This window comes from Anolis sagrei, chromosome 4 (assembly GCF_037176765.1).
Source record: "Anolis sagrei isolate rAnoSag1 chromosome 4, rAnoSag1.mat, whole genome shotgun sequence".
In the NCBI taxonomy this organism is placed as follows: domain Eukaryota; kingdom Metazoa; phylum Chordata; class Lepidosauria; order Squamata; family Dactyloidae; genus Anolis; species Anolis sagrei.
The window spans coordinates 2523178-2546991 of record NC_090024.1 but is presented as its reverse complement, the minus strand read 5'-3'; the positions used below and the strand labels follow the sequence as shown (position 1 = coordinate 2546991).

General features: G+C 50.2%; 2 protein-coding genes across 5 annotated transcripts in view; one reads left to right on the top strand and one right to left on the bottom strand.

Annotated features, from left to right (window-relative positions):
* BOP1 (BOP1 ribosomal biogenesis factor) overlaps nucleotides 1-1812 on the top strand; it is a 164775-nt gene extending 162963 nt beyond the window's left edge. Inside the window, exon 16 of the mRNA XM_067467210.1 lies at nucleotides 609-1812. Coding sequence (XP_067323311.1) covers nucleotides 609-762 — 154 coding nt within the window. The 3' untranslated portion in view covers nucleotides 763-1812. The remainder of the gene's footprint in view (nucleotides 1-608) is intronic.
* Nucleotides 1813-5160: 3348 nt separating this feature from the next.
* MROH1 (maestro heat like repeat family member 1) overlaps nucleotides 5161-23814 on the bottom strand; it is a 127909-nt gene continuing 109255 nt past the window's right edge. For all 4 annotated transcript variants that reach the window (XM_067467207.1, XM_067467206.1, XM_067467209.1 and 1 more), the window contains 9 exons: nucleotides 18293-18430; nucleotides 14616-14730; nucleotides 14345-14491; nucleotides 12399-12587; nucleotides 11411-11566; nucleotides 11183-11317; nucleotides 10126-10228; nucleotides 9939-10004; nucleotides 5161-5806 (listed from right to left, as the gene is read on the bottom strand). In XM_067467207.1, coding sequence (XP_067323308.1) covers nucleotides 5721-5806; nucleotides 9939-10004; nucleotides 10126-10228; nucleotides 11183-11317; nucleotides 11411-11566; nucleotides 12399-12587; nucleotides 14345-14491; nucleotides 14616-14730; nucleotides 18293-18430 — 1135 coding nt within the window. In that variant the 3' untranslated portion in view covers nucleotides 5161-5720. The remainder of the gene's footprint in view (nucleotides 5807-9938; nucleotides 10005-10125; nucleotides 10229-11182; nucleotides 11318-11410; nucleotides 11567-12398; nucleotides 12588-14344; nucleotides 14492-14615; nucleotides 14731-18292; nucleotides 18431-23814) is intronic.

Here is a 23814-nt window from a genome sequence, read left to right as displayed (position 1 = left end):
TGGCCACGTTCTAGAAGCATTTTCTCCTGATGTTTTGCCTGCATCTATGGCAAGCATCCTCAGAGGTTGTGAGGTCTGTTGGAACTAGGAAAAAGCCCAAAAAACCTATAACAACCCAGTCATTACAGCCATGAAATCCTTCGACAATACATCATCATCATTGTATTGTCGAAGGCTTTCATGGCTGGAATCACTGGCCATGGTCTAGAGGCATTCTCTCCTGACGTTTCGCCTGCATCTATGGCAAGCATCCTCAGAGGTAGTGAGGTCTGTTGGAACTAGGAAAAAGGGTTTATACATCTGTGGAAAGACCAGGGTGGGGCAAAGGACTCTTGTCTGCTGGAGCTAGGTGTGAATGTTTCAACTGACCACCTTGATTAGCATTTGATAGCCTGGCAGTGCCTGGATTAATCTTTTGTTGAGAGGTGATTAGATGTCCCTAGAACATGGCCATATAGCCTGAAAAAACCTACAACAATGCATCATCATCGTTGTTGTTGTTGTTCCTGCTTTTTGGCAGAATGGGGTTGGACTGGATGATGGCCCATGAGGTCTCTTCCAACTCTTAGATGCTATGATTCGATGACTTCCTTTTTCCCCCTTTCCAGCGACCTGCTCCAGAACCCACTGATTGTGCCGGTGAAGGTGCTGAAGGGCCACGCTCTGGCCCACGACTTGGGGGTCCTGGACGTCCTCTTCCACCCCAGCCAGCCCTGGCTCTTCTCCGCCGGCGCCGACGCCACCATCCGCCTCTTCACGTAGCCCGGCTCCAGCTGTGGGTCTCCTCCCGAGGAGGGCAGTGAGGCCAGTGGACTTCTCTGTTTTCCAGAGGGCCAGGTAGCAGTCTTTTGACCTTGCAGAACTCGTTTTGCAATTAAAGGATCCCGGCCTTCATCCGCACGGGGTCTTTCCATGGCTCTCTCTGTTCTGAGACCTAATCTCACCTCCTGGGAAAACTCTCCATCCTCTGAAGGCCGTGAAGGCTGATTCTCAAGCGAAACGCACTCCCAAAAGCCTTTTCTTACTTCTCTTTGATCGACGGCTTGCCTTTCTGTCTGAGTTTCAACCTAATCACAGATAGACTCAGTGAAAAATCCAGCACCCTCCTGCTGAGCCACAACATACGTGTGCATTCACTAAAACGTATACCATGCATTATTGCTTCGTGAGGAGGGCGATGCCAACACGTGTTTCGCCAGCTGGAGCCAAGTCTCTGAAGTAGCCTGCAGGTACCAGGTAGAACAACACTCACCTGCCCTGTCTACACTATCATATAAAATCCAGATTATCTGCTTTGAACTGGATTATATGGTGGTGTGGACTCATACGATCCAGTTCAAAGCAGGGTGACAAAGGTGAGGACAAACAGTCCAAGAGACAGCTTCTATCCTAGAGCTGGGGCTGTATTGAATGCCGTGGTTTCGCTTTGATGTGGCATTGGTGGGAGTGTGAACGGATGGGTGTGTTGTTTTTGTGACGAAATGAAAATCATGCTTAGTTCACGCTTGACCACGTTAACGGTCCTTAAATGTCCATATGAGAGACCTTCTTCCAGCAGCCCAGAAGCAAAACTGTCTCTGTAAACTCCTGCACAGCTAAAGCCTAAATATGTATGTAACTGTTGCCCAAATTCCCAGGCTCAACTAGTTTCTTGAGTGTGGCCCAACCAATCAGCTTCGTGCTTTATATTTTCAGTTAACACACTCGCCTACTGATTTTTACATGCTCCAACAGTTTTGTGAGGTGTGCTGGGGAAAGCATTTAATTCCATTGTACAGTGTAGAATGACAATAAAGTTATTCTGTTCTATAATCTGGATTATTATTATTTTTGTCGTATCAGGAGTGACTTGAGAAACTGCAAGTTGCTTCTGGTGTGAGAGAATTGGCCATCTGCAAGGACGTTGCCCATGAATTGATGTTTTTATCATCCTTGTGGGAGGCTTCTCTCATGTCCCCGCATGAGGAGCTGGAGCTGGTAGAGGGAGCTCATCCGCCTCTCCCCGGATTCAAACCTGCAACTGTCGGTCTTCAGTCCTGCCGGCACAAGGGTTTAACCCACTGCTCCACCGGGGGCTCCAATAATCTGGATTATCTGATTTTATATCCTGAGTTACGGGGCAGCGTAGATCCATCCACAGGCAAACAGCAGAGTTTTCATTCCAAATCAGGAAGACTTTTTATCTTGCATTTAGTAGCAGAAATGCAAGGAGCTCTGTACAAAAACCACGTACTCTCCTCTTCTTACTCTCAGGAAATTTCTCCAACATGGATTTCTTCTCTTTCCAACAACTCCAGCCAACAACCTGTTAGCTTTTCTACTTTTATCCAAGACCCATCACAAATACGGTATGGCATCATCCCTGGTGCTTCCTGGTTGCATCAGGCACTCACACTTCCATTGTCATCATGAGCTAACTATCAGCGACCTGTCAAGAGTTGGCCCTCCTCTTCTATCCAGGTGGCACAAGCACCACAACCAAACAAAGTGGTTAATGGGTTGCTGCGAGTTTTCCAGGCTTCCTGGCCATGTTCCAGAAGCATTCTCTCCTGACATTTTGCCCACATCTATGGCTGTAGTGTAGGCCATCCTCAGAGATTGTGAGGTTTTGTCGAAGGCTTTCATGGCCAGAATCACTGGGCCATGTTCTAGAGGCATTCTCTCCTGACGTTTCGCCTGAATCTATGGCAAGCATCCTCAGAGATAGTGAGGTCTGTTAGAACTAGGCAAAAGGGGTTTATATATCTGTGGAATGACCAGGGTGGGACAAAGGACTCTTGTCTGCTGGAGCTAGTGTGGATGTTTCAACTGATCACCTTGATTAGCATTTGATTGCCTTGCGGTGCCTGGAGCAATCTTTTGTTGAGAGGTGATGATTAGAGGTTTGTTGGAAACTAGGAAGATTGGGTTTATATACCTGTGGAATGATGTCCAGGGTGGGAGAAAGCACCCTTCCAGGCAGGAAACAAATCAGGGCCAACTAACACCTCCCTACAAAAGATTCGCCCAGGTAGGAAGCAGCCAGGCTTTGAAGCTGCAAGACCATTGAATGCTAATCAAGCTGGCCAATTGTAACATTCACTCCAGCCTCAAATAGACAAAGAGTTCTTCCTCCCATCCTGGACATTATTCCATAGATATATAAACCCCATTTTCCTAGTTTCCAACTAGGAGCAGGACAAACAACTCCGCACCCAGATGCTTGCCCGCCGTGTCCTGCCTCATGCACACACTTCTTAAAGCTACAGACAATGCAGTTGCTGTTGTCCATTTTGGGTCTAAAACTGTTTAGTCGTTTGTGCTCCTATTTTTATCTCGTGTGTGTGTGTGTGTGTGTGTGTGTGTGTGTATGATAATTCCCAGAATAATTGGTTGAGTTCAACAATAACCTAATAACTACTGACCACACTGGTGGTCATCATTATTATTTGTTTGTTTGTTTGTTTGTTTGTTTGTAACTTTTATACCCCGGTCTTCTCAACCTCTGCAGAGGGATTCAGGCAGGCCAACAGCAGAAAATCTGTACACAAATACAACTAAAAACATAATCACATCAAATAAGTTAAAATACAACAGAATAAATACACAAACCAAGTCGCCACGATAAAATCACATTCATCGCAATACACCAGCATGGTCAGTAGCTATTAGCTAATTGCTGAACTCCCCAATCATTCTGGGAATGCTCTTTCCCAGAGCCAGGATTTCACTAGCTTTCTGAAGGTCAGGAGGGAAGGGTCAGATCTAATCTCCATTGGGAGAGAGTTCCAGAGCCGAGGGGCCACCACCGAGAAGGCCCTGTCTCTCGTCCCCACCAGACGCGATTGCGAAGGTGGTGGGACCGAGAGCAGGTCCCCTCCAGAAGATCTTAGCAGCCTTGATGGTTCATAGGGGAGAATCCGCTCAGACAGGCAAACTGGAGGGAAGGGGCAGATCTAATCTTCATCGGGAGAGAGTTCCACAACCGAGGGGCCACCACCGAGAAGGCCCTGTCTCTCGTCCCCACCAGACGCGATTGCGAGGGTGGTGGGACCGAGAGCAGGGCCCCTGCAGAAGATCTTAGCAACCTTGATGGTTCATAGGGGAGAATCCGCTCGGACAGGTAAACTGGAGGGAAGGGGCAGATCTAATCTCCATCGGGAGAGAGTTCCACCACCGAGGGGCCACCACCGAGGCGGCCCTGTCTCTCATCCCCACCAGACGCGGTTGCGAACGTGGTGGGACCGAGAGCAGGGCCCCTCCAGATGATCTTCGCAGCCTTGATAGTTCATAGGGGAGAATCTGCTCGGACAGGTAAACTGGAGGGAAGGGGCAGATCTAATCTCCATCGGGAGAGAGTTCCACCACCGAGAAGGCCCTGTCTCTCGTCCCCACCAGACACAATTGCGAGGGTGGTGGGACCGAGAGCAGGGCCCCTCCAGATGATCTTCGCAGCCTTGATGGTTCATAGGGGAGAATCCGCTCAGACAGGTAAACTGGAGGGAAGGGGCAGATCTAATCTCCATTGGGAGAGAGTTCCACAAGTGAGGGGCCACCACCGAGAAGACCCTGTCTCTCGTCCCCACCAGACGCGATTGCGAAGGAGGTGGGACCGAGAGCAGGGCCCCTCCAGAAGATCTTAGCAACCTTGATGGTTCATAGGGGAGAATCCGCTCGGACAGGTAAACTGGAGGGAAGGGGCAGATCTGATCTCCATCGGGAGAGAATTCCACAACCGAGGTGGGACTGAGAGCAGGGCCCCACCAGAAGATCTTAGCAACCTTGATGGTTCATAGGGGAGAATCCGCTCAGACAGGTAAACTGGAGGGAAGGGGCAGATCTAATCTCCATCGGGAGAGAGTTCCACAAGTGAGGAGCCACCACCGAGGAGGCCCTGTCTCTCGTCCTCACCAGACGCGATTGCAAGGGTGGTGGGACCGAGAGTAGGGTCCCTCCAGAAGATCTTAGCAACCTTGATGGTTCATAGGGGAAAATCCACTCGGACAGGTAAATTGGAGGGAAGATCTGCCCTTCCCATTTTCACGTGATCCTGATGCCAAGGGAGAGCAGGTCTCCAAGGGCACCCAGTCTGGATCCAGGGTCAAGCAGGGAAGGGCAGCAGCCAAGGGTCAGCAGCCGCCACCAGCCCCGTGGGGAAGAAGAGTCCTCGAGACTGTTGGGTTCCTGAGAAGCAAATCCTTTATTAAAAATGAGTTGTCTAAGTTGTATGTACAAGTGTCCTCCGGAAGAGGATCAATGAGGATGGAAGCTCTGGAAGACCCCCAGGAAAGCCCCCCACAGGGAGGGAGGGATTGGTGGGAGGGTGGCCCCTGACCCCAGAAGCAGGAAGACGAGAGTGGTGTGTCCGAGGCATGGGCAGCGGTCTGGGCAAAGGGGCCGCCCTTCCCAACCTAGGGGCAGGAGAAGAAAGAAGGGGTGCATGTGGGGCTGTGGGGGGAACCCTTTCCCGGGAGTGAAGAGAGCAGCCCTATAAGCGTCCGTTGCTCTGCCGAGGGGCTCCCACACCATCCAAAGGTGCATTGGAAGACTACCAAAATGGGGGGTGGAGGGGGTCCTCAGGCCACTGGCCTTCCTTCCCTTTGGGCGATGGGGATGTTGGTCAAGGTGCAATTGTGTCATTCTGGAAGACGTGGGGGGAAAGTGAGGGTCCCGTCCCTTCAGGCTTCACAGCCGTGTCTCGCTTGGGTCCCTCGGAGGAGGAAGAGGAAGGCGACCCTCCCTCAAACGATCTTGACCAGGCGGCCCAACGTCTCGGCCGCTTTCATGCGCACGGCGGCCACAGGGTCCTTCAGCAGAACGGTCAGCGCTGGGGAAAAGAAGAGGAAGGGGAGAGTGAATGGGCTGCCGTGGTTTGGGTGTCAGAAGCTGAACATGAGCCCACATTGTGATGCAGCAGCTACAAAGGCCAAGGCAGTTAAAGGCTGTATCAAGGGGAGGATAGTGTCCAGATTGAGAGTCAGAAGCTGAACACGAGCCCACAGTGTGATGCAGCAGCTGCAAAGGCCAAGGCAGTTATAGGCTGCATCAAGAGGATAGTGTCCAGATTGAGTCAGAAGCTGAACATGAGCCCACAATGTGATGCAGCAGCTGCAAAGGCCAAGGCAGTTATAGGCTGCATCAAGAGGAGGATAGTGTCCAGATTGAGTCAGAAGCTGAACATGAGCCCACAGTGATGCAGCAGCTGCAAAGGCCAAGGCAGTTATAGGTTGCATCACAGGGAGGATAGTGTCCAGATCCAAAGAAGGCACAGCTCCACCATATTCTACTTGGGTCGGACCTCACCTCAACTGGTTCAAGCAATTTTGGAGATGGACAAGTTGGGAGGTGACCACAGAAGGGCCACCAAAATGGCCAAAGGTCTGGAAGCCATGAATCCCTATGAGTTTGGAGGACAGATGGACAAGATGACGGGCCTTGTTGACATATCTGAAATGGGGTCCCATTGAGGAGGAAGGGGCAAGCTTGATTTTTGATGTTCTAGACACTGGGACGCAATGTAGCAAAATGGATCCAAATGGCAGAGAGATTCCACCTAAACTTTAAGAAGAACTTACTGATGGACAAAGGTGTTTGTGTTTGGTGGATTTAGATTTCATTGACTAGGCATGGGCCAAGCAAAGACAAAGCCAGCGGACCTGATGGGATCCCTCCTGCCATTCAGTACCTTCTCTGGGCATTTTTAAAGCAGAATCTGGATGACCATCTGTTGGGAGGGCAGATAGTAAGGCAGAAGGGGGCCCGACTGGATGGCCCTTGGGGTCTCTTCCAGCTCCATGATGCTATGCCTCCTCTCTCTGCTCCCCATAAAGTTAAAGGTTTCCCCTTGACATTAAGCCCAGTGGTGTCCGACTCTGGGACTCTGGTGCTCGTCTCCATTTCTAAGCCAAAGAGCTGGCGTTGTCCGTAGACAATTCCAAGGTCATGTGGCCACTGGCATGACTGTATGGAGTGCTGTGACCTTCCCGTTGGAGCGGTACCTATTGATCCACTTACATTTGCATGTTTTCTAACTGCTACGTTGGCAGAAGCTAGGGTTAACAGCAGGAGCTCACCCAACTCCCCAGATTCGAACCACCGGCCTTTTGGTCAGCAAGTTCAGCAGCTCAGGGTTTAACTCATTGCCCACCGGTGGGCTCCTTATAACTAGACCAAAAAAGGCCTGAAGAGGGGCCCTCCGAGGGAGCCCTTGTGTGGGTCCCTCTCCTATTTGATTTAGATTTCATTAAACCAGGCATGGGCCAAACAAAGACAAAGCCAGTGGACCAGATGGGACCCCTCCTGCCATTCAGTACTATCCAAACAAAGGTCTCTTGACAGATGGACATCCAACCTAAAGGGGCCCTTCTGTACCAGGCCTGGGCCTCCAGGTGTTTTGAACTTCAACTCTCGCCATTACCTTCCTTTACATCTGTTGGGAGGGCTTAGATAATATGGCAGAAGGGGGCTTGACAAGGTGGCCGTTGAGGGTCTCTTCCAGCACCGTGATGCTATGCCTCCTCTCTGCTCCCTAACCCTTCGAGGGGTCCTTCGAAGGAGCCCTTGTGTGGGTCCCTCTCCCATTTGATTTAGATTTCACTAAACCAGGCATGGGCCAAACAAAGACAAAGCAAGCGGACCTGATGGGATCCCTCCTGCCAGTCAGCACTATCCAAACAAAGCTCTCTTGATCGATGGACATCCAGCCTAAAGGGGCCCTCCTGTACCAGGCCTGGGCCTCCAGGTGTTTTGGACTTCAACTCTCACCGTTACCTTCCTTTTCATCTGTTGGGAGGGCTTGGATAGTATGGCAGAAGGGGGCTTGACCAGGTGGTCCTTGGGGGTCCCTTCCAGCTCCATGATGCCATGCCTCCTCTCTGCTCCCTAACTCTTTGAGGGGTCCTTCGAAGGAGCCCTTGTGTGGGTCCCTCTCCCATTTGATTTAGATTTCACTAACCCAGGCATGGGCCAAACAATGACAAAGCCAGCGGACCTGATGGGATCCCTTCTGCCATTCTGTACTATCCAAACGTTTTCATGACAGATGGACATCTGGCCTGAAGAGGGGTCTTTGGAAGGAGCCCTTGTGTGGGTCCCTCTCCCATTTGGGGGCCACAGCCCCACCCGACACAGGCCGGGCCCCAAATTGTGGGTCAGTGGGCAGCTGAGGGCCAGAGAACCTGGCTCTTGAAGCCCAACCAGCTGGAGGGAAGGAAGGAAGGAGGGAGGGGAGTGAAGGGCTTCTTCCTCTTGAACAGCAGAGATACAATAATATTTTTCCAGTAGCCTGTTTACACTGCAAATCCGAGACTCTCCATCCCTGCGGAGCGGAGAAGCCGAGCCCTGATTTATGTGCCGACGAGGCCAAGCTTGCTTTCTGCAGATCAGCCCTGGGCCAGATGCCTGGGACTGGGGAGAGGGGGGGGGGTCCTTGGCAGGGGGCTGCCTCCCGCTCAATTCGGGAAGCTGCTGCGGTGACCCCATCCATCTATCCATCCATCCGGAGCCCTCCTTCCTTCCCTTCCTTCACTCTATCCCCCCCCCCCCGTCTCCCCTCCCCCCCCCCATAACTGGCGCACAGACGGGCCCCTCTTCCTCGAGACCCTGCGCCAGCCAACGGAAAGATCGCTTTCCCCTTTTTTAGTGGTTTTTAAGCCCCGCTGGAAAGCAGAGAGATTTTCCGAGGCTCACGCCGCCGCCGTCGAAGCGATGAGGTCACCGCTGACAAGGAAAACACAGCCGCCGGCCAGGAAAGTTCCTGGTGATGCCTTTGGAGTGGCAGGGACCCTGTTTTGGGGGGGGGGGGAGAGGAAAGACCCCCCTCCCTCAATAAAAGGAATGGCTACTCATCCCAATAAAAAGAGACAAGGGTTGCCATTGCGATGGCCCCATTCTGGCCACTGACTGACCGGACACCGTGTCCCCAACTCCGAAGGGATATTCGCCTGCTGCACGGGGACCCTCTCTGATCCCAAAGCCCACCCACTCATTGCCCATTCGACTCATTGCCTGTTTGAAGCAAATGTGGATGTTGCAATTAGGTTAGGTCAAGATTGAGCTTGAAAAACATTTGAGTCTCATGAAGCTCTGCAAAACATCAGGAGAGAATGCTACTGGACCATGGCCATACAACCCGAAATATCCACAGCAACCCAGTGATTCTGGGCATGAAAGCCCCCAACAATATAGTACATATTATGTCAAGGCAAGGGCATTGGCCCATATAGATCCTGGACATTTCAAACCGGGGAGAGGCCTGGAATAATAACCCTGTGTCCAGTTCAGTGGTGTCCGACTCTGGTGCTCGTCTCCATTTCTAAGCCAAAGAGCCGGTGTTGTCCGTAGACAACTCCAAGATCATGTGGCCAGCAAGACTGCATTGTGTGCCATTACCTTCCCACAGAAGTGGTACCTTATGATCTACTCACAGTTTGTATGTTTTCTAACGACTAGGTTGTCAGAAGCTGGGGCTAACAGCAGGAGCTCACCCCACTCCCCAGATTCAAACCACTGACCTTTTGGTCAGCAAGTTCAGCAGCTCACAGGTTTAACCCACTTCCCACTGGCATTCCCTTATGTGGGTCCCTCTCCCATTTGATTTCGATTTCACTAAACCAGGCATGGGCCAAACAAAGACAAAGCCAGCGGACCTGATGGGATCCCTCCTGCCATTCAGTATTATCCAAACAACGCTCTCTTGCCAGATGGACAAAGATAGAAGGGGTCCAGAAAAGGATCACCAAAATGATCTGGAAGCCATGAATCTCCACTGGAGACTCCTTTGTCATCCTCAAATTCTCTCCTTTTCGCTGGTCAAGAAGGGTTGGACTGGATGGCCCTTGGGGTCTCATGCAACTTAGGTTAGGTCAAGATTGAAGGGACCCTCCGGATGATTTCCAGTGGGACAGAGGGGGTTCCCACTGCCCTCAAGGTCCTGGCGCCCACCTCTGTTCCCTCCTCACCTGCAATGAGCTCGTCCAGGTCCAGCTGCTGGCCGTGGTCTTGGTCGACGTGGAGGACAAGGAAGCCTGGAAGGGAACACGAAGGGCATTCAAGTCCAAAGGAAAGTGGAGTTGGACATCGAAAGTGGCCAAGGTGGCAACATTCCACCCAGAGCTTCCCACCCTGCAATGTTTCCTGGGGACTCACCTACAAACATAGGGGCAGCCGCTCGGATGTCGGCCCAGTTGCTCTTGAAGTAGAAGAGGTTGGTGGCCACCAGGCGGGTCAACGTGTCCGGGTAGCTCTGCATCTGCAACACAGGGAGGGAACAGTCAGTAAAGGTCACCGGGAATGACACAGAAGTCACTCCATCCAAAACAGGTGAGCAAGGTCCATAGGTCAAAGCTATGAACTTCTATGAGAACTGGTCAAGGGAACTGTGGATGCTAAGCTTAGAGAAGGGTGAGGGAAGGGGACATGAGAGCCATGTTTACATATTTGGAAGGAGGTCCCACTGGGGAGGGAAAAAGTCCAAGCTCATTTTCTGCTCCTCCTGAGACTAAAAACACAATGGAGCAATGGAGCAGAGGAAAAGATTTCCCTAAACCAGGCATGGGCCAAACAAAGACAAAACCAGCGGACCTGATGGGATCCCTTCCGCCATTCAGTACTATCCATGTGTCAAGAGAGCTTTGACAGATGGACATCCAGCCTAAAAGGGCTTTTCTGTACCAGGCATGGGCAAACTTGGGTCTTCCCCCCAAGTGTTTTGGACTTCAACTCCCACCATTTCTAACAGGTCCCTTCCTTTTTCTTCCTCAGCTGCTTAACATGCTTAACTTCGCTCCATTTAGTCATGCTGGCCACATGACGTAGGAAGTGTCTACAACTTTCTGGCTTAGAAATGGAGGCGAGCATCACCCTCCAAATATGACCTTAAGCCACATTTCCCTGCAGTCTCCACTCTGGACCAATCCCGACGTAGATCCCACCCAGTCCCTTTCTCCAGCCAAGCAGAGACAAGAGAGGAAGGACTCAAACTGGAATGATGACCCTGTTGTGCAGAGCAGATGTGCTCTAGGCTGGTACCTTTGGGGCAGGAGCCCTACTTGCATCCATTGTGGCCAAAATGCATTGAGTGCCTACGTCCTTTGCCTTCGCTTATGGTGAGTTTTTAATCTGGACCTTTGGGTTGGTGATGCTCACCAGGCCCTTCCCTCTCAATGACTGCGGTCTAAACTCCGTGCCCCTCTCTGCGTCTCACCAGGTGCTTGCAGACGTCGTTCATGAACTCTCCGTAATGGAGGCCGCGGTCCTCATGGAGGTGGTTCTGGAACATGTCACAGAGGCCCGGGCAGCCCATGCTGGGGCCGCACATGCGCAGCGCAAACTTGCAGGCCTGGCAAGGAGGAAGGAAGGAAGGGATGGAGTTGTGAGTCTTTTCCTCCCCTTTCCCCATGGCCCACCCCTCAATTGCGGTCTGGGTGCCCACCTTGATGACCTCAGGCTTGGGGTCCTGCAGGTGGAGGAGAAGCGTGACCAGCCCGTTGAGGATCTGCTCGAAGAAGGCGTCCTCGCTGCTCCCGGCGCTGAACTTGGTCAGGTTCCCAAAGAGGACCACCGACGAGCGGCGCAGCTCAGGCCTCTCCTGCGGAGGAAGCAGACGCATGGAAAGGAGTCGGCAAAAGAGGGAGCAGGAATCGTGAAGCCCAGAATCCCTTTCCCTGCAACTTGTAAGGACACAACGGAGCAATGGATTCCGATGGCGGGAAAGGGGATTCCACTCTGGAAGAGCTTCCTGATGGCCAGAGCTGTTCACCAGAGGAAGGTGTTGCCTTTGAGAGTAGAGGGCTCTCTGTCATTGGAGGCTTTCAAGCAGAGGCTGGATGGCTATCTGTTGGGAGGGCTTGGATGATGTCTTCCTGCCTGGCAGAAGGGGGTTGGACTGGATGGTCTTTGAGAGTCCTCCTTCTAGGATTCTATGCTATATCACATACGCATATACTAGCTGTCCCCTGCCATGCATTGATGTGGCACAGTCTGTGTATATGTGTTTTGTATCTGTATGTGTGTGTGTGTATATATTTGTGTACATGTGTATATATGTGGTTTTGCGCATGCGCTGTAGCATCTTTGTGCTTTTTTGGCTTTTTAAGCCCCTTCCACTGTGTTTTTCAGTGTTTTCATGATTCGTGGTCACTCACTGGCCTGATAGGGGTGTGTGTGTGTGTGTGTGTGTGTGTGTGTGTGTATATGTATGTGTGTGTGTGATTTTGGGCATGCATTGGTTCCTAAGCTCGTGCAGCCCAGGGAAAGAGGCAGGGAGACACCATCCAAGCCTTCCCGACAGATGGCCATCCAGAATCTGCTTAAAAGGTGGGGAAAAAGTAGTCACAAGTAGCTATAGTTTCAGAAGAAATTGCTGAAATTAAATCTGAAATGAAACCTGGACTCTTATCTGCTTCCCTCTCCCTGCTTACGCTGTCGAAAAAGGGCCGTATGCGGATGGCGACGTGGAGCAGCATGGAGCGGACGTCCCTCTCCTCCATGAGGGCCAGCAGCTTGGAGAGGCTGGACATGGCCTCCAAGGCCACCGAGTGGTGCGGGTCCTCCTTGTCGTCCATGCCGTTCATCATGGAGGCCAGGAGCTGGGCCCCGTGCTTCCGCACCTGCAGAAAACAGAAGGCCGGCTGAGGCGAGGAAGAGAGACTATTTCCTTATTAAAAACCTCTTTGCTGGCGTATACTGATTCAGTTTCTTCTTTTATATTGGCTGGGACTTTCTGTGTGCTGTTAAACCTTTATATCACAGGCAATGAAACACTCTTGTTTATAACAAAGTAACGCAGTTTATTTATAACTTCTGGCTCCAACGCTTGTGGTTACATTTGTGTTTTGTTGCAATCTTGAGGCTTACAGTCAGTATCATGTACCTGGTTAACTTTTCTGAATAAACTATCAATGTTTCACATTCACAAACATGTTACTTGCTTTACACACTCTTGGCTGAATTATATTCTGAACTAAGACAACACTAGCCTTCTTTATGTTCCTTTAAACTCGAGCTCTATTTAACTAACTGCTTCTCTATATCTTTTAAGTCTTCTAACACATCTTTAAGTCTTTTAACACATCTTCATAACTGCTTATTTCTATCAGGCACTCAAAAACCAACTCTCCTCTTCACACACAGATTCCTAACTGTCATTTTCAAACTCCCTCACTCTCTAACTGCCTCTTTCAGAACCTTAGCTCCGCCCCTTTGGAAAGTTCAGCTCTGCTCTCCACAACTGTCATTTTGGCCTAGCAGCCTTTTCAAATCCTGGGCCTACACTAATCTGCATTATGACCAATCGGCTTCACATATGCAAATGAATCCTATCTCTGTCTGTGCCTATTCTTCCCTATCTGCCATATGTAAACATAGAGCTATACACCAAAACTTTAACATAGAGTAGCAATTTCACTACACCGGCCTTTTATTGCAGCCGAGGGGCCGCCCGCCAAGCTGGTCAGGTTGGAAAGGAAGGGGAAACAGAGAAGAATTCTAGGATTCTATCTCCTCCTTGAATTGCTTTGTGTTGCAACCCAGATCAGGAAACGAGTCCATAAGATTAATCCACCACACTTGACTGTGGGAAAAAAACAATCCTTTTTTATTGAAGAAAAATGGTTACAAAATAAGAGGAAAATACAAAGTCAAAAAGCCACAGGAAAACTCAGCAGTCAGGAATATCTCAGAACTAGATCAAAATTCCAAAAGCAACACTATAAAAACCTGGAACCTGTTAGCATTTCACTAACCGTACTTGGAAACTAGAAGCCTCTGGTAATGCAGGCTATGGGACATGGGAAATCTGCCAAGGTATTGCCTCAGTCTAAACGATGCTTGATCTAACGAGACAGCCCGGGGAGAGACACTTTAAACTAAAGAAACTGTTTCGGGACATGCCTCCAGGCTTTGAAGCCTGTGCCTCCCTTTCCTTTAATCTGCTTGACCTTCGCAGACTCTGCGATTCACTCCTGTTTCTCCAAATCTGTCCTTTTCTATCCTCATTAAAAAAGGCAGGTGTTAGCTCCTCTGGAGAGCTATCACCGCCTGAATCTGAAACATTCTCATCAGGCTGTGCAGTTTCACTTTCCAAGCCATTGACCTCAGAATCAACACTTTCCAAACCATCAGGGAAAAATACATGTTCAGTAGCCTGTTCAGTTGCATCAGGAAATACAATCAGAGAATCAGGTTCAGGTTCACACGCAGGCTGAACCCCAACACTTTGCCTAGAACTGGACACAGGGTCATTATTCCAGATGAAATCAGAAGAAAGGAGGGCTATGGCTTCCCTCCAGCCTGGAATGGTTCCACCACCACATCACACCACTAAGACCCCTTTTGCATGGACTGTTTCCAATCCAGCGGAGCTCACCTTCTCCGGTGCCCCCAAGGCAATGTTGCCCAGTCCCCGGAGGGCCAGCATGCGGACGGCGTTGCAGGAGTCCCTCTGCCGGGTGGTCATGCTGTCCATCATGGACTCCAAGAGGACCAGGTCATTGACCACGTTGCTGCCCAGGAGCTGGAAGAGAGGAGAGGAACGAGCTCAAGAGAGGCTCACAAAGCCAAGTTCACGATCTCAGGGCTACGGGCAGTCCTTGAGCTTGACCACTCCATGACCACCCCCACAAGACCCTGCAACTGACCTCTGCAAAGAAGGCAGTGGTGGTCAGCCGCTGGCTGTCGTAGAGGCTGTTGAGCATCGGGGAGAGGTGCTTCACAATCAAGGGCAGCTTGGGCCCCGCATGCTTTGCTATGGCGCTGTCATATTGGGGGCAAAGAGAGATATTAAGAAAACATGTTCATCGTTGGCAGAAACGTATCCAATTGTCTGGTGATTAAGTGGGAAGCAGAGTAGGAAACTCTCCCTCAATGACACAGACACACATAGCTCATGCAGCAGGTGCATGATGCCATCGTTGGCAGAAACGTATCCAATTGTCTGGTGACTAAGTGGAAAGCAGAGTATGCAACTCTCCCTCAATGACACAGACACACATAGCTCATGCAGCAGGTGCATGATGCCATCGTTGGCAGAAACGTATCCAATTGTCTGGTGATTAAGTGGGAAGCAGAGTAGGAAACTCTCCCTCAATGACACAGACACACATAGCTCATGCAGCAGGTGCATGATGCCATCGTTGGCAGAAACGTATCCAATTGTCTGGTGACTAAGTGGAAAGCAGAGTATGCAACTCTCCCTCAATGACACAGACACACATAGCTCATGCAGCAGGTGCATGATGCCATCGTTGGCAGAAACGTATCCAATTGTCTGGTGACTAAGTGGGAAGCAGAGTATGCAACTCTCCCTCAATGACACAGACACACATAGCTCATGCAGCAGGTGCATGATGCCATCGTTGGCAGAAACGTATCCAATTGTCTGGTGACTAAGTGGGAAGCAGAGTATGCAACTCTCCCTCAATGACACAGACACACATAGCTCATGCAGCAGGTGCATGATGCCATCGTTGGCAGAAACGTATCCAATTGTCTGGTGACTAAGTGACTGTGCCTCCCTTTCCTTTAATCTGCTTGACCTTCGCAGACTCTGCGATTCATGGGGCTAAGTGGGAAGCAGAGTATGCAACTCTCCCTCAATGAGACGGAGACACATAGCTCATGACGCCATCTTGTTCATGGACTGCAAGACTGAATGTGCACCTATCACTCTATGGCAGAGCTGGCCAGACTGCTACACAATCATGTACGATGGTACCACATGTTTGCAGCCCAATTTATGCCCAATTTACCTGTCCGAACGCATCTCCCCCTATGAACTACTGCGGAGATTAAGATCTTCTGGAGAGTCCCTGCTCTCATAGGCACGTTTGGTGGCGATGAGAGACGGAGCCTTCTCAGTGGCGGCCCCTCAGCTATGGAACTCCCTTCCTAATGAGATCAGGACAGTCCCCTCCCTCTTGTCCTTTAGAAGGATGATAAAAACATGACTGTGGGACTGAGCCTTTGGGATTGTGCAATGAGGCAGCAATAGGAACCCATAGGATGCCAACCAAATTCGATGTGGTTGTTGAGACAGTTTTAACTAGAGGATTTTAACGTCAAGATAAGTGATTTTAATGCTTTTGTATGTGTATGTTCTAATATGTTTCAGCATTGAATGTTTGCCATTTATATGTTGCGCTGAGTCCCCTGAGTTGGGGTGAGAAGGGCGGAATAGAAAGGCTTTATATATATATATATATTTTTGTGTCAGGAGCGACTTGAGAAACTGCAAGTCGCTTCTGGTGTGAGAGAATTGGCTGTCTGCAAGGACGTTGCCCAGGGGATGCCTGGATGAATTGATGTTTTTATTATCCTTGTGGGAGGCTTCTCTCATGTCCCCGCATGAGGAGCTGGAGCTGATAGAGGGAGCTCATCCGCCTCTCCCCGGATTCAAACCTGCAACCTGTCGGTCTTCAGTCCTGCCGGCACAGAGCTTTAACCCACTGCGCCACTGGATTTATTAAATAAATAAATTACATAAATAAATTAATAAATTAATTATATTATAGATTTATTAAATAAATAAATCTATATAAATAAAAATGTAATGTTCGTTTATGGGATTAACAGAACTCTTGTTGAGTTCCAGGGCCAGAGAAGCAGATGGCGGAAACAGAAGAATGGCCTGCCTCAGGGGAGCGTGCTCGCTCCATCCATGGTCAACATCTACACAAATGACCAGCCACTGCCAGAAGGGACAGAGAGCTTCATCTATGCTGATGATCGTGCCATCACTGCTCAAGCAGGGAGCTTTGAGAAGGTAGAACAGAAGCTCTCCGAAGCTCTAGGTGTTCTTACTGCCTACTACAGGGAAAACCAGCTGATCCCTAATCCATCTAAATCACAGACATGTGCCTTTCATCTCAAGAACAGAGAAGCATCCCGAGCTCTGAGGATCACCTGGGAAGGAATCCCACTGGAGCATTGCAGCGCACCCAAATACCTGGGAGTCACTCTGGACCGTGCTCTGACCTACAAGAAGCACTGCCTGAACATCAAGCAAAAAGTGGGTGCTAGAAACAATATCATAAGAAAGCTGACTGGCACAACCTTGGGATCACAACCAGACACAGTGAAGACATCCGCCCTTGCGCTGTGCTACTCTGCTGCTGAGTATGCATGCCCAGTGTGGAACACATCTCACCACGCTAAAACAGTGGATGTGGCTCTGAATGAGACATGCCGCATTATCACGGGGTGTCTGCGCCCTACATCACTGGAGAAATTACACTGCTTAGCCGGTATTGCACCACCTGACATCCGCCGGGAAGTAGCAGCCAATAGTGAAAGGACCATCTCCAGCTCATCCCCTGTTTGGGTATCAGCCAGCACGCCAACGACTTAAATCTAGACATAGTTTTCTAAGATCTACAGAGACACTCGCTGGAACACCCCAGCAAGTGAGAGTCCAAAAGTGGCAGGCTCAAACCCAGCACCTCAACCAATGGCTGATACCAAATGAGAGTCTCTCCCCTGGGCACACAGAGGACTGGGCGACTTGGAAGGCGCTGAACAGACTGTGCTCTGGCACCACGAGATGCAGAGCCAACCTTCAGAAATGGGGCTACAAAGTAGAATCCTTGACATGCGAGTGTGGAGAAGAGCAATCCACTGACCACCTGCTGCAATGCACCCTGAGCCCTGCCACATGCGCAATGGAGGACCTTCTTGCAGCAACACCGGAAGCACTCCAAGGGGCCAGATACTGGTCAAAGGACATTTAACCAGCTACCAAACTCACAAGTTGTGTATTTTTCTGTTTGTTTGCTTTGTTCTGTTAGACTGGTTGTTCTGACACGACAAATAAATAAACAGATCTCAAAAAACCACTGAACAAATTGACACCAAAATTGGACAGGCTTCCTGCCAAAAAGGAACTGTAGAGGAAGAGTCTACTGAACATGCCAGTACCTGCTGCATACCAGGACTGCCATCTGTTGAGGAGTTACGAAGGTGGAGGCATTACTTTTCATTCAACCCTCGTATCTTTGATGCACTGCAACCAAGTTACCTGGACCCGTGGGATGCTTTAGCACAAGCTTTCGCAAGTAAAAATTATTATTATTATTATTATTATTATTATTATTATTATTATTATTATTTACATCCACCAGTTGATGTGGCATTTTTGATTTGGCGCAATGAATTCATGTTTGTGTACGTGCATGCCTGATAAAGGGGTTGCTGTGATCAACTATTTTGGATAAGCTTTATATCTCAGGGGCATCCAGAACATCAATCCAAGGTCCGGCCAAATGATTGATTTGACCCCCCACCCCAAAATAAATTTGACCCCCCCCCCCCCCCAACTCACCTGGCCAGAAGGGCCACCCCGTCGTGGTGCTTCTCGGTGCTCCAGAGCCACTCCCAGCCGCCCTCTTCGGCCACAGCTCGGACCACCTCTTGGCTGCCTCCTTGGATCAGCATGGCTTTCAGGGTCTCCACCGCAGAGCTAGAACCAGAGGAGAGATCAATGCGGAGCGGAACCAGAGAAGGGCGACTAAAATGATCAAGGGTCTGGAGAACAAGCCCTATGAGGAGCGGCTTAAGGAGCTGGGCATGTTTAGCCTGAAGAAGAGAAGGCGGAGGAGATATGATGAGGGCCATGTATAAATACGTGAGAGGAAGCCACAGGGAGGAGGAAGCAGATCAAGCAGTCTGGAGAACAAGCCCTATGAGGAGTGGCTTAAGGAGAAGAGAAGAAGAGAAGGCTGAGAGGAGATATGATGAGAGCCATGGATCAATATGTGAGAGGAAGCCACAGGGAGGAGGGAGCAGATCAAGGGTCTGGAGAACAAGCCCTATGAGGAGCGGCTTAAGGAGCTGGGCATGTTTACCCTGAAGAAGAGAAGGATGAGAGAGGGGATATGATAGCCATGTATAAATATGTGAGAGGAAGCCACAGGGAGGAGGGAGCAGATCAAGGGTCTGGAGAACAAGCCCTATGAGGAGCGGCTTAAGGAGCTGGGCATGTTTAGCCTGAAGAAGAGAAGGCGGAGAGGAGATATGATGAGGGCCATGTATAAATACGTGAGAGGAAGCCACAGGGAGGAGGAAGCAGATCAAGGGTCTGGAGAACAAGCCCTATGAGGAGCGGCTTAAGGAGCTGGGCATGTTTAGCCTGAAGAAGAGAAGGCGGAGAGGAGATATGATGAGGGCCATGGATCAATATGTGAGAGGAAGCCACAGGGAGGAGGAAGCAGATCAAGGGTCTGGAGAACAAGCCCTATGAGGAGCGGCTTAAGGAGCTGGGCATGTTTAGCCTGAAGAAGAGAAGGCTGAGAGGAGATATGATGAGGGCCATGTATAAATTAGTGAGAGGAAGCCACAGGGAGGAGGGAGCAGATCAAGGGTCTGGAGAACAAGCCCTATGAGGAGCGGCTTAAGGAGCTGGGCATGTTTAGCCTGAAGAAGAGAAGGCTGAGAGGAGATATGATGATAGCCATGTATAAATATGTGAGAGGAAGCCACAGGGAGGAGGGAGCTGATCAGGGGTCTGGAGAACAAGCCCTATGAGGAGTGGCTTAAGGAGCTGGGCATGTTTAGCCTGAAGAAGAGAAGGATGAGAGGAGATATGATGAGAGCCATGTATAAATACGTGAGAGGAAGCCACAGGGAGGAGGGAGCAGATCAAGGGTCTGGAGAACAAGCCCTATGAGGAGCGGCTTAAGGAGCTGGGCATGTTTACCCTGAAGAAGAGAAGGCGGAGAGGAGATATGATGAGAGCCATGTATAAATACGTGAGAGGAAGCCACAGGGAGGAGGGAGCAGATCAAGGGTCTGGAGAACAAGCCCTATGAGGAGCGGCTTAAGGAGCTGGGCATGTTTAGCCTGAAGAAGAGAAGGCTGAGAGGAGATATGATGAGGGCCATGTATAAATACGTGAGAGGAAGCCACAGGGAGGAGGAAGCAGATCAAGGGTCTGGAGAACAAGCCCTATGAGGAGTGGCTTAAGGAGCTGGGCATGTTTACCCTGAAGAAGAGAAGGCGGAGAGGAGATATGATGAGAGCCATGTATAAATACGTGAGAGGAAGCCACAGGGAGGAGGAAGCAGATCAAGGGTCTGGAGAACAAGCCCTATGAGGAGTGGCTTAAGGAGCTGGGCATGTTTACCCTGAAGAAGAGAAGGCGGAGAGGAGATATGATGAGAGCCATGTATAAATACGTGAGAGGAAGCCACAGGGAGGAGGAAGCAGATCAAGGGTCTGGAGAACAAGCCCTATGAGGAGCGGCTTAAGGAGCTGGGCATGTTTAGCCTGAAGAAGAGAAGGCGGAGAGGAGATATGATGAGGGCCATGTATAAATTAGTGAGAGGAAGCCACAGGGAGGAGGGAGCAGATCAAGGGTCTGGAGAACAAGCCCTATGAGGAGCGGCTTAAGGAGCTGGGCATGTTTAGCCTGAAGAAGAGAAGGCTGAGAGGAGATATGATGAGGGCCATGGATCAATATGTGAGAGGAAGCCACAGGGAGGAGGGAGCAGATCAAGGGTCTGGAGAACAAGCCCTATGAGGAGCGGCTTAAGGAGCTGGGCATGTTTAGCCTGAAGAAGAGAAGGCGGAGAGGAGATATGATGAGAGCCATGTATAAATACGTGAGAGGAAGCCACAGGGAGGAGGAAGCAGATCAAGGGTCTGGAGAACAAGCCCTATGAGGAGCGGCTTAAGGAGCTGGGCATGTTTAGCCTGAAGAAGAGAAGGCGGAGAGGAGATATGATGAGGGCCATGTATAAATTAGTGAGAGGAAGCCACAGGGAGGAGGGAGCAGATCAAGGGTCTGGAGAACAAGCCCTATGAGGAGCGGCTTAAGGAGCTGGGCATGTTTAGCCTGAAGAAGAGAAGGCTGAGAGGAGATATGATGAGGGCCATGGATCAATATGTGAGAGGAAGCCACAGGGAGGAGGGAGCAGATCAAGGGTCTGGAGAACAAGCCCTATGAGGAGTGGCTTAAGGAGCTGGGCATGTTTAGCCTGAAGAAGAGAAGGATGAGAGGAGATATGATGAGAGCCATGTATAAATACGTGAGAGGAAGCCACAGGGAGGAGGGAGCAGATCAAGGGTCTGGAGAACAAGCCCTATGAGGAGTGGCTTAAGGAGCTGGGCATGTTTACCCTGAAGAAGAGAAGGCGGAGAGGAGATATGATGAGGGCCATGTATAAATACGTGAGAGGAAGCCACAGGGAGGAGGAAGCAGATCAAGGGTCTGGAGAACAAGCCCTATGAGGAGTGGCTTAAGGAGCTGGGCATGTTTACCCTGAAGAAGAGAAGGCGGAGAGGAGATATGATGAGAGCCATGTATAAATACGTGAGAGGAAGCCACAGGGAGGAGGAAGCAGATCAAGGGTCTGGAGAACAAGCCCTATGAGGAGCGGCTTAAGGAGCTGGGCATGTTTAGCCTGAAGAAGAGAAGGCGGAGAGGAGATATGATGAGGGCCATGGATCAATATGTGAGAGGAAGCCACAGGGAGGAGGAAGCAGATCAAGGGTCTGGAGAACAAGCCCTATGAGGAGTGGCTTAAGGAGCTGGGCATGTTTAGCCTGAAGAAGAGAAGGCGGAGAGGAGATATGATGAGGGCCATGGATCAATATGTGAGAGGAAGCCACAGGGAGGAGGAAGCAGATCAAGGGTCTGGAGAACAAGCCCTATGAGGAGCGGCTTAAGGAGCTGGGCATGTTTAGCCTGAAGAAGAGAAGGCTGAGAGGAGACATGATCATAGCCATGTATAAATATGTGAGAGGAAGCCACAGGGAGGAGGAGGGAGCAAGCTTCCTTTCTGCTTCCTTGGAGACTAGGACGCAATGGAACAATGGCTTCAAACTACAAGAGAGGAGATTCCATCTGAACATGAGGAAGAACTTCCTGACCGTGAGAGCCGTTCAGCAGTGGAACTCTCTGCCCCGGAGTGTGGTGGAGGCTCCTTCTATGGAAGCTTTTAAACAGAGGCTGGATGGCCATCTGTCAGGGGTGATTTGAATGCAATATTCCTGCTTCTTGGCAGAATGGGGTTGGACTGGATGATGGCCCAGGAGGTCTCTTCCAACTCTTTGATTCGATGACTCTATAGGCGTAGCATTGGAAGAGGCCACGTGGGCCATCCAGTCCAACCCCATTCTGCCATGCAGGAAAAGCACAATCAAAGCCCCTCCAACAGAAGGCCATCCAGCCTCTGTTTCAAAGCCTCCAAGGAAGGAGTTTCCACCAGACCCTGAGGCAATGAGTTCCATTGTTGAACAGTCATGAAAAGCACAATCAAAGCCCTTCCAACAGATGGCTATCCAGCCTCTGTTTCAAAGCTTCCAAGGAAGGAGTTTCCACCAGACTCTTGAGGCAGAGAGTTCCATTGTTGAACAGTCATGAAAAGCACAATCAAAGCCCCTCCAACAGATGGCCATCCAGCCTCTGTTTCAAAGCCTCCAAGGAAGGAGTTTCCACCAGACCCTGAGGCAATGAGTTCCATTGTTGAACAGTCACGAAAAGCACAATCAAAGCTCTTCCAACAGATGGCTATCCAGCCTCTGTTTCAAAGCTTCCAAGGAAGGAGTTTCCACCAGACTCTTGAGGCAGAGAGTTCCATTGTTGAACAGTCATGAAAAGCACAATCAAAGCCCCTCCAACAGATGGCCATCCAGCCTCTGTTTCAAAGCCTCCAAGGAAGGAGTTTCCACCAGACCCTGAGGCAATGAGTTCCATTGTTGAACAGTCACGAAAAGCACAATCAAAGGCCCTCCAACAGAAAGCCATTCAGCCTCTGTTTCAAAGCCTCCAAGGAAGGAGCTTCCACCAGACTCTGAGGCAATGAGTTCCACTATTGAACAGTCATGAAGTCCTTCCCATGCAGGAAAAGCACAATCAAAGTCCCTCCAACAGATGGCCATCCAGCCTCTGTTTCAAAGCCTCCAAGGAAGGAGCTTCCACCAGACTCTGAGGCAATGAGTTCCACTATTGAACAGTCATGAAGTCCTTCCCATGCAGGAAAAGCACAATCAAAACCCCTCCAACAGATGGCCATCCAGTCTCTGTTTCAAAGCCTCCAAGGAAGGAGCTTCCATCGGATTCTTGAGGCAGAGAGTTCCACTGTTGAACAGTTACGAAGTCCTTCCCATGCAGGAAGAGCACAATCAAAGCCCCTCCGACAGAAGGCCATCCAGCCACTGTTTCAAAGCCTCCACCAGACTCTGAGGCAAAGAGTTCCACTGTTGAACAGTCATGAAGTTGTTCCCACGCAGGAAAAGGACAATCAAAGCCCCTCCGACAGATGGCCATCCAGCCCCTGTTTCAAAGCCTCCAAGGAAGGAGCTTCCACCAGACTCTGAGGCAAAGAGTTCCACTGTTGAACAATCATGAAGTCCTTCCCACACAGGAAGAGCACAATCAAAACTATTCCAACAGATGGCCATCCAGCCCCTGTTTCAAAGCCTCCAAGGAAGGAGCTTCCACGAGACACTGGGGCAGGGAGTTCCACTGTTGAACAGTCAGGAAGTTCTTCCTAATGTTCAGCTGGAATGTCCTTTCCTGTCATTTGAACCCTAGTTTCCAGGGTAGTACAAAACAAGCCTGCTCCCTCTTCCTTAGGACACCCATTCACATGTCAATACACGGCTCCTCTCATGTCTCCTCTCAACCTTCTCTTCTGCAAGATAAACAGGCAGACAGCAGAGTGTCTGCTGTGGACTCATCTTGTTGTGTTTCAAATAATAATAATAATAATAATAATTATTATTATTATTAATGCTTTGTTTCTTTGTTTAGGGAGAGAACCCAAACAATGTCTGCCCAATTAAAAATAGCCCCAAAAATATGTGGATGAATCCTCTGTGTGCAAAGCGCTGAAGGTGGAC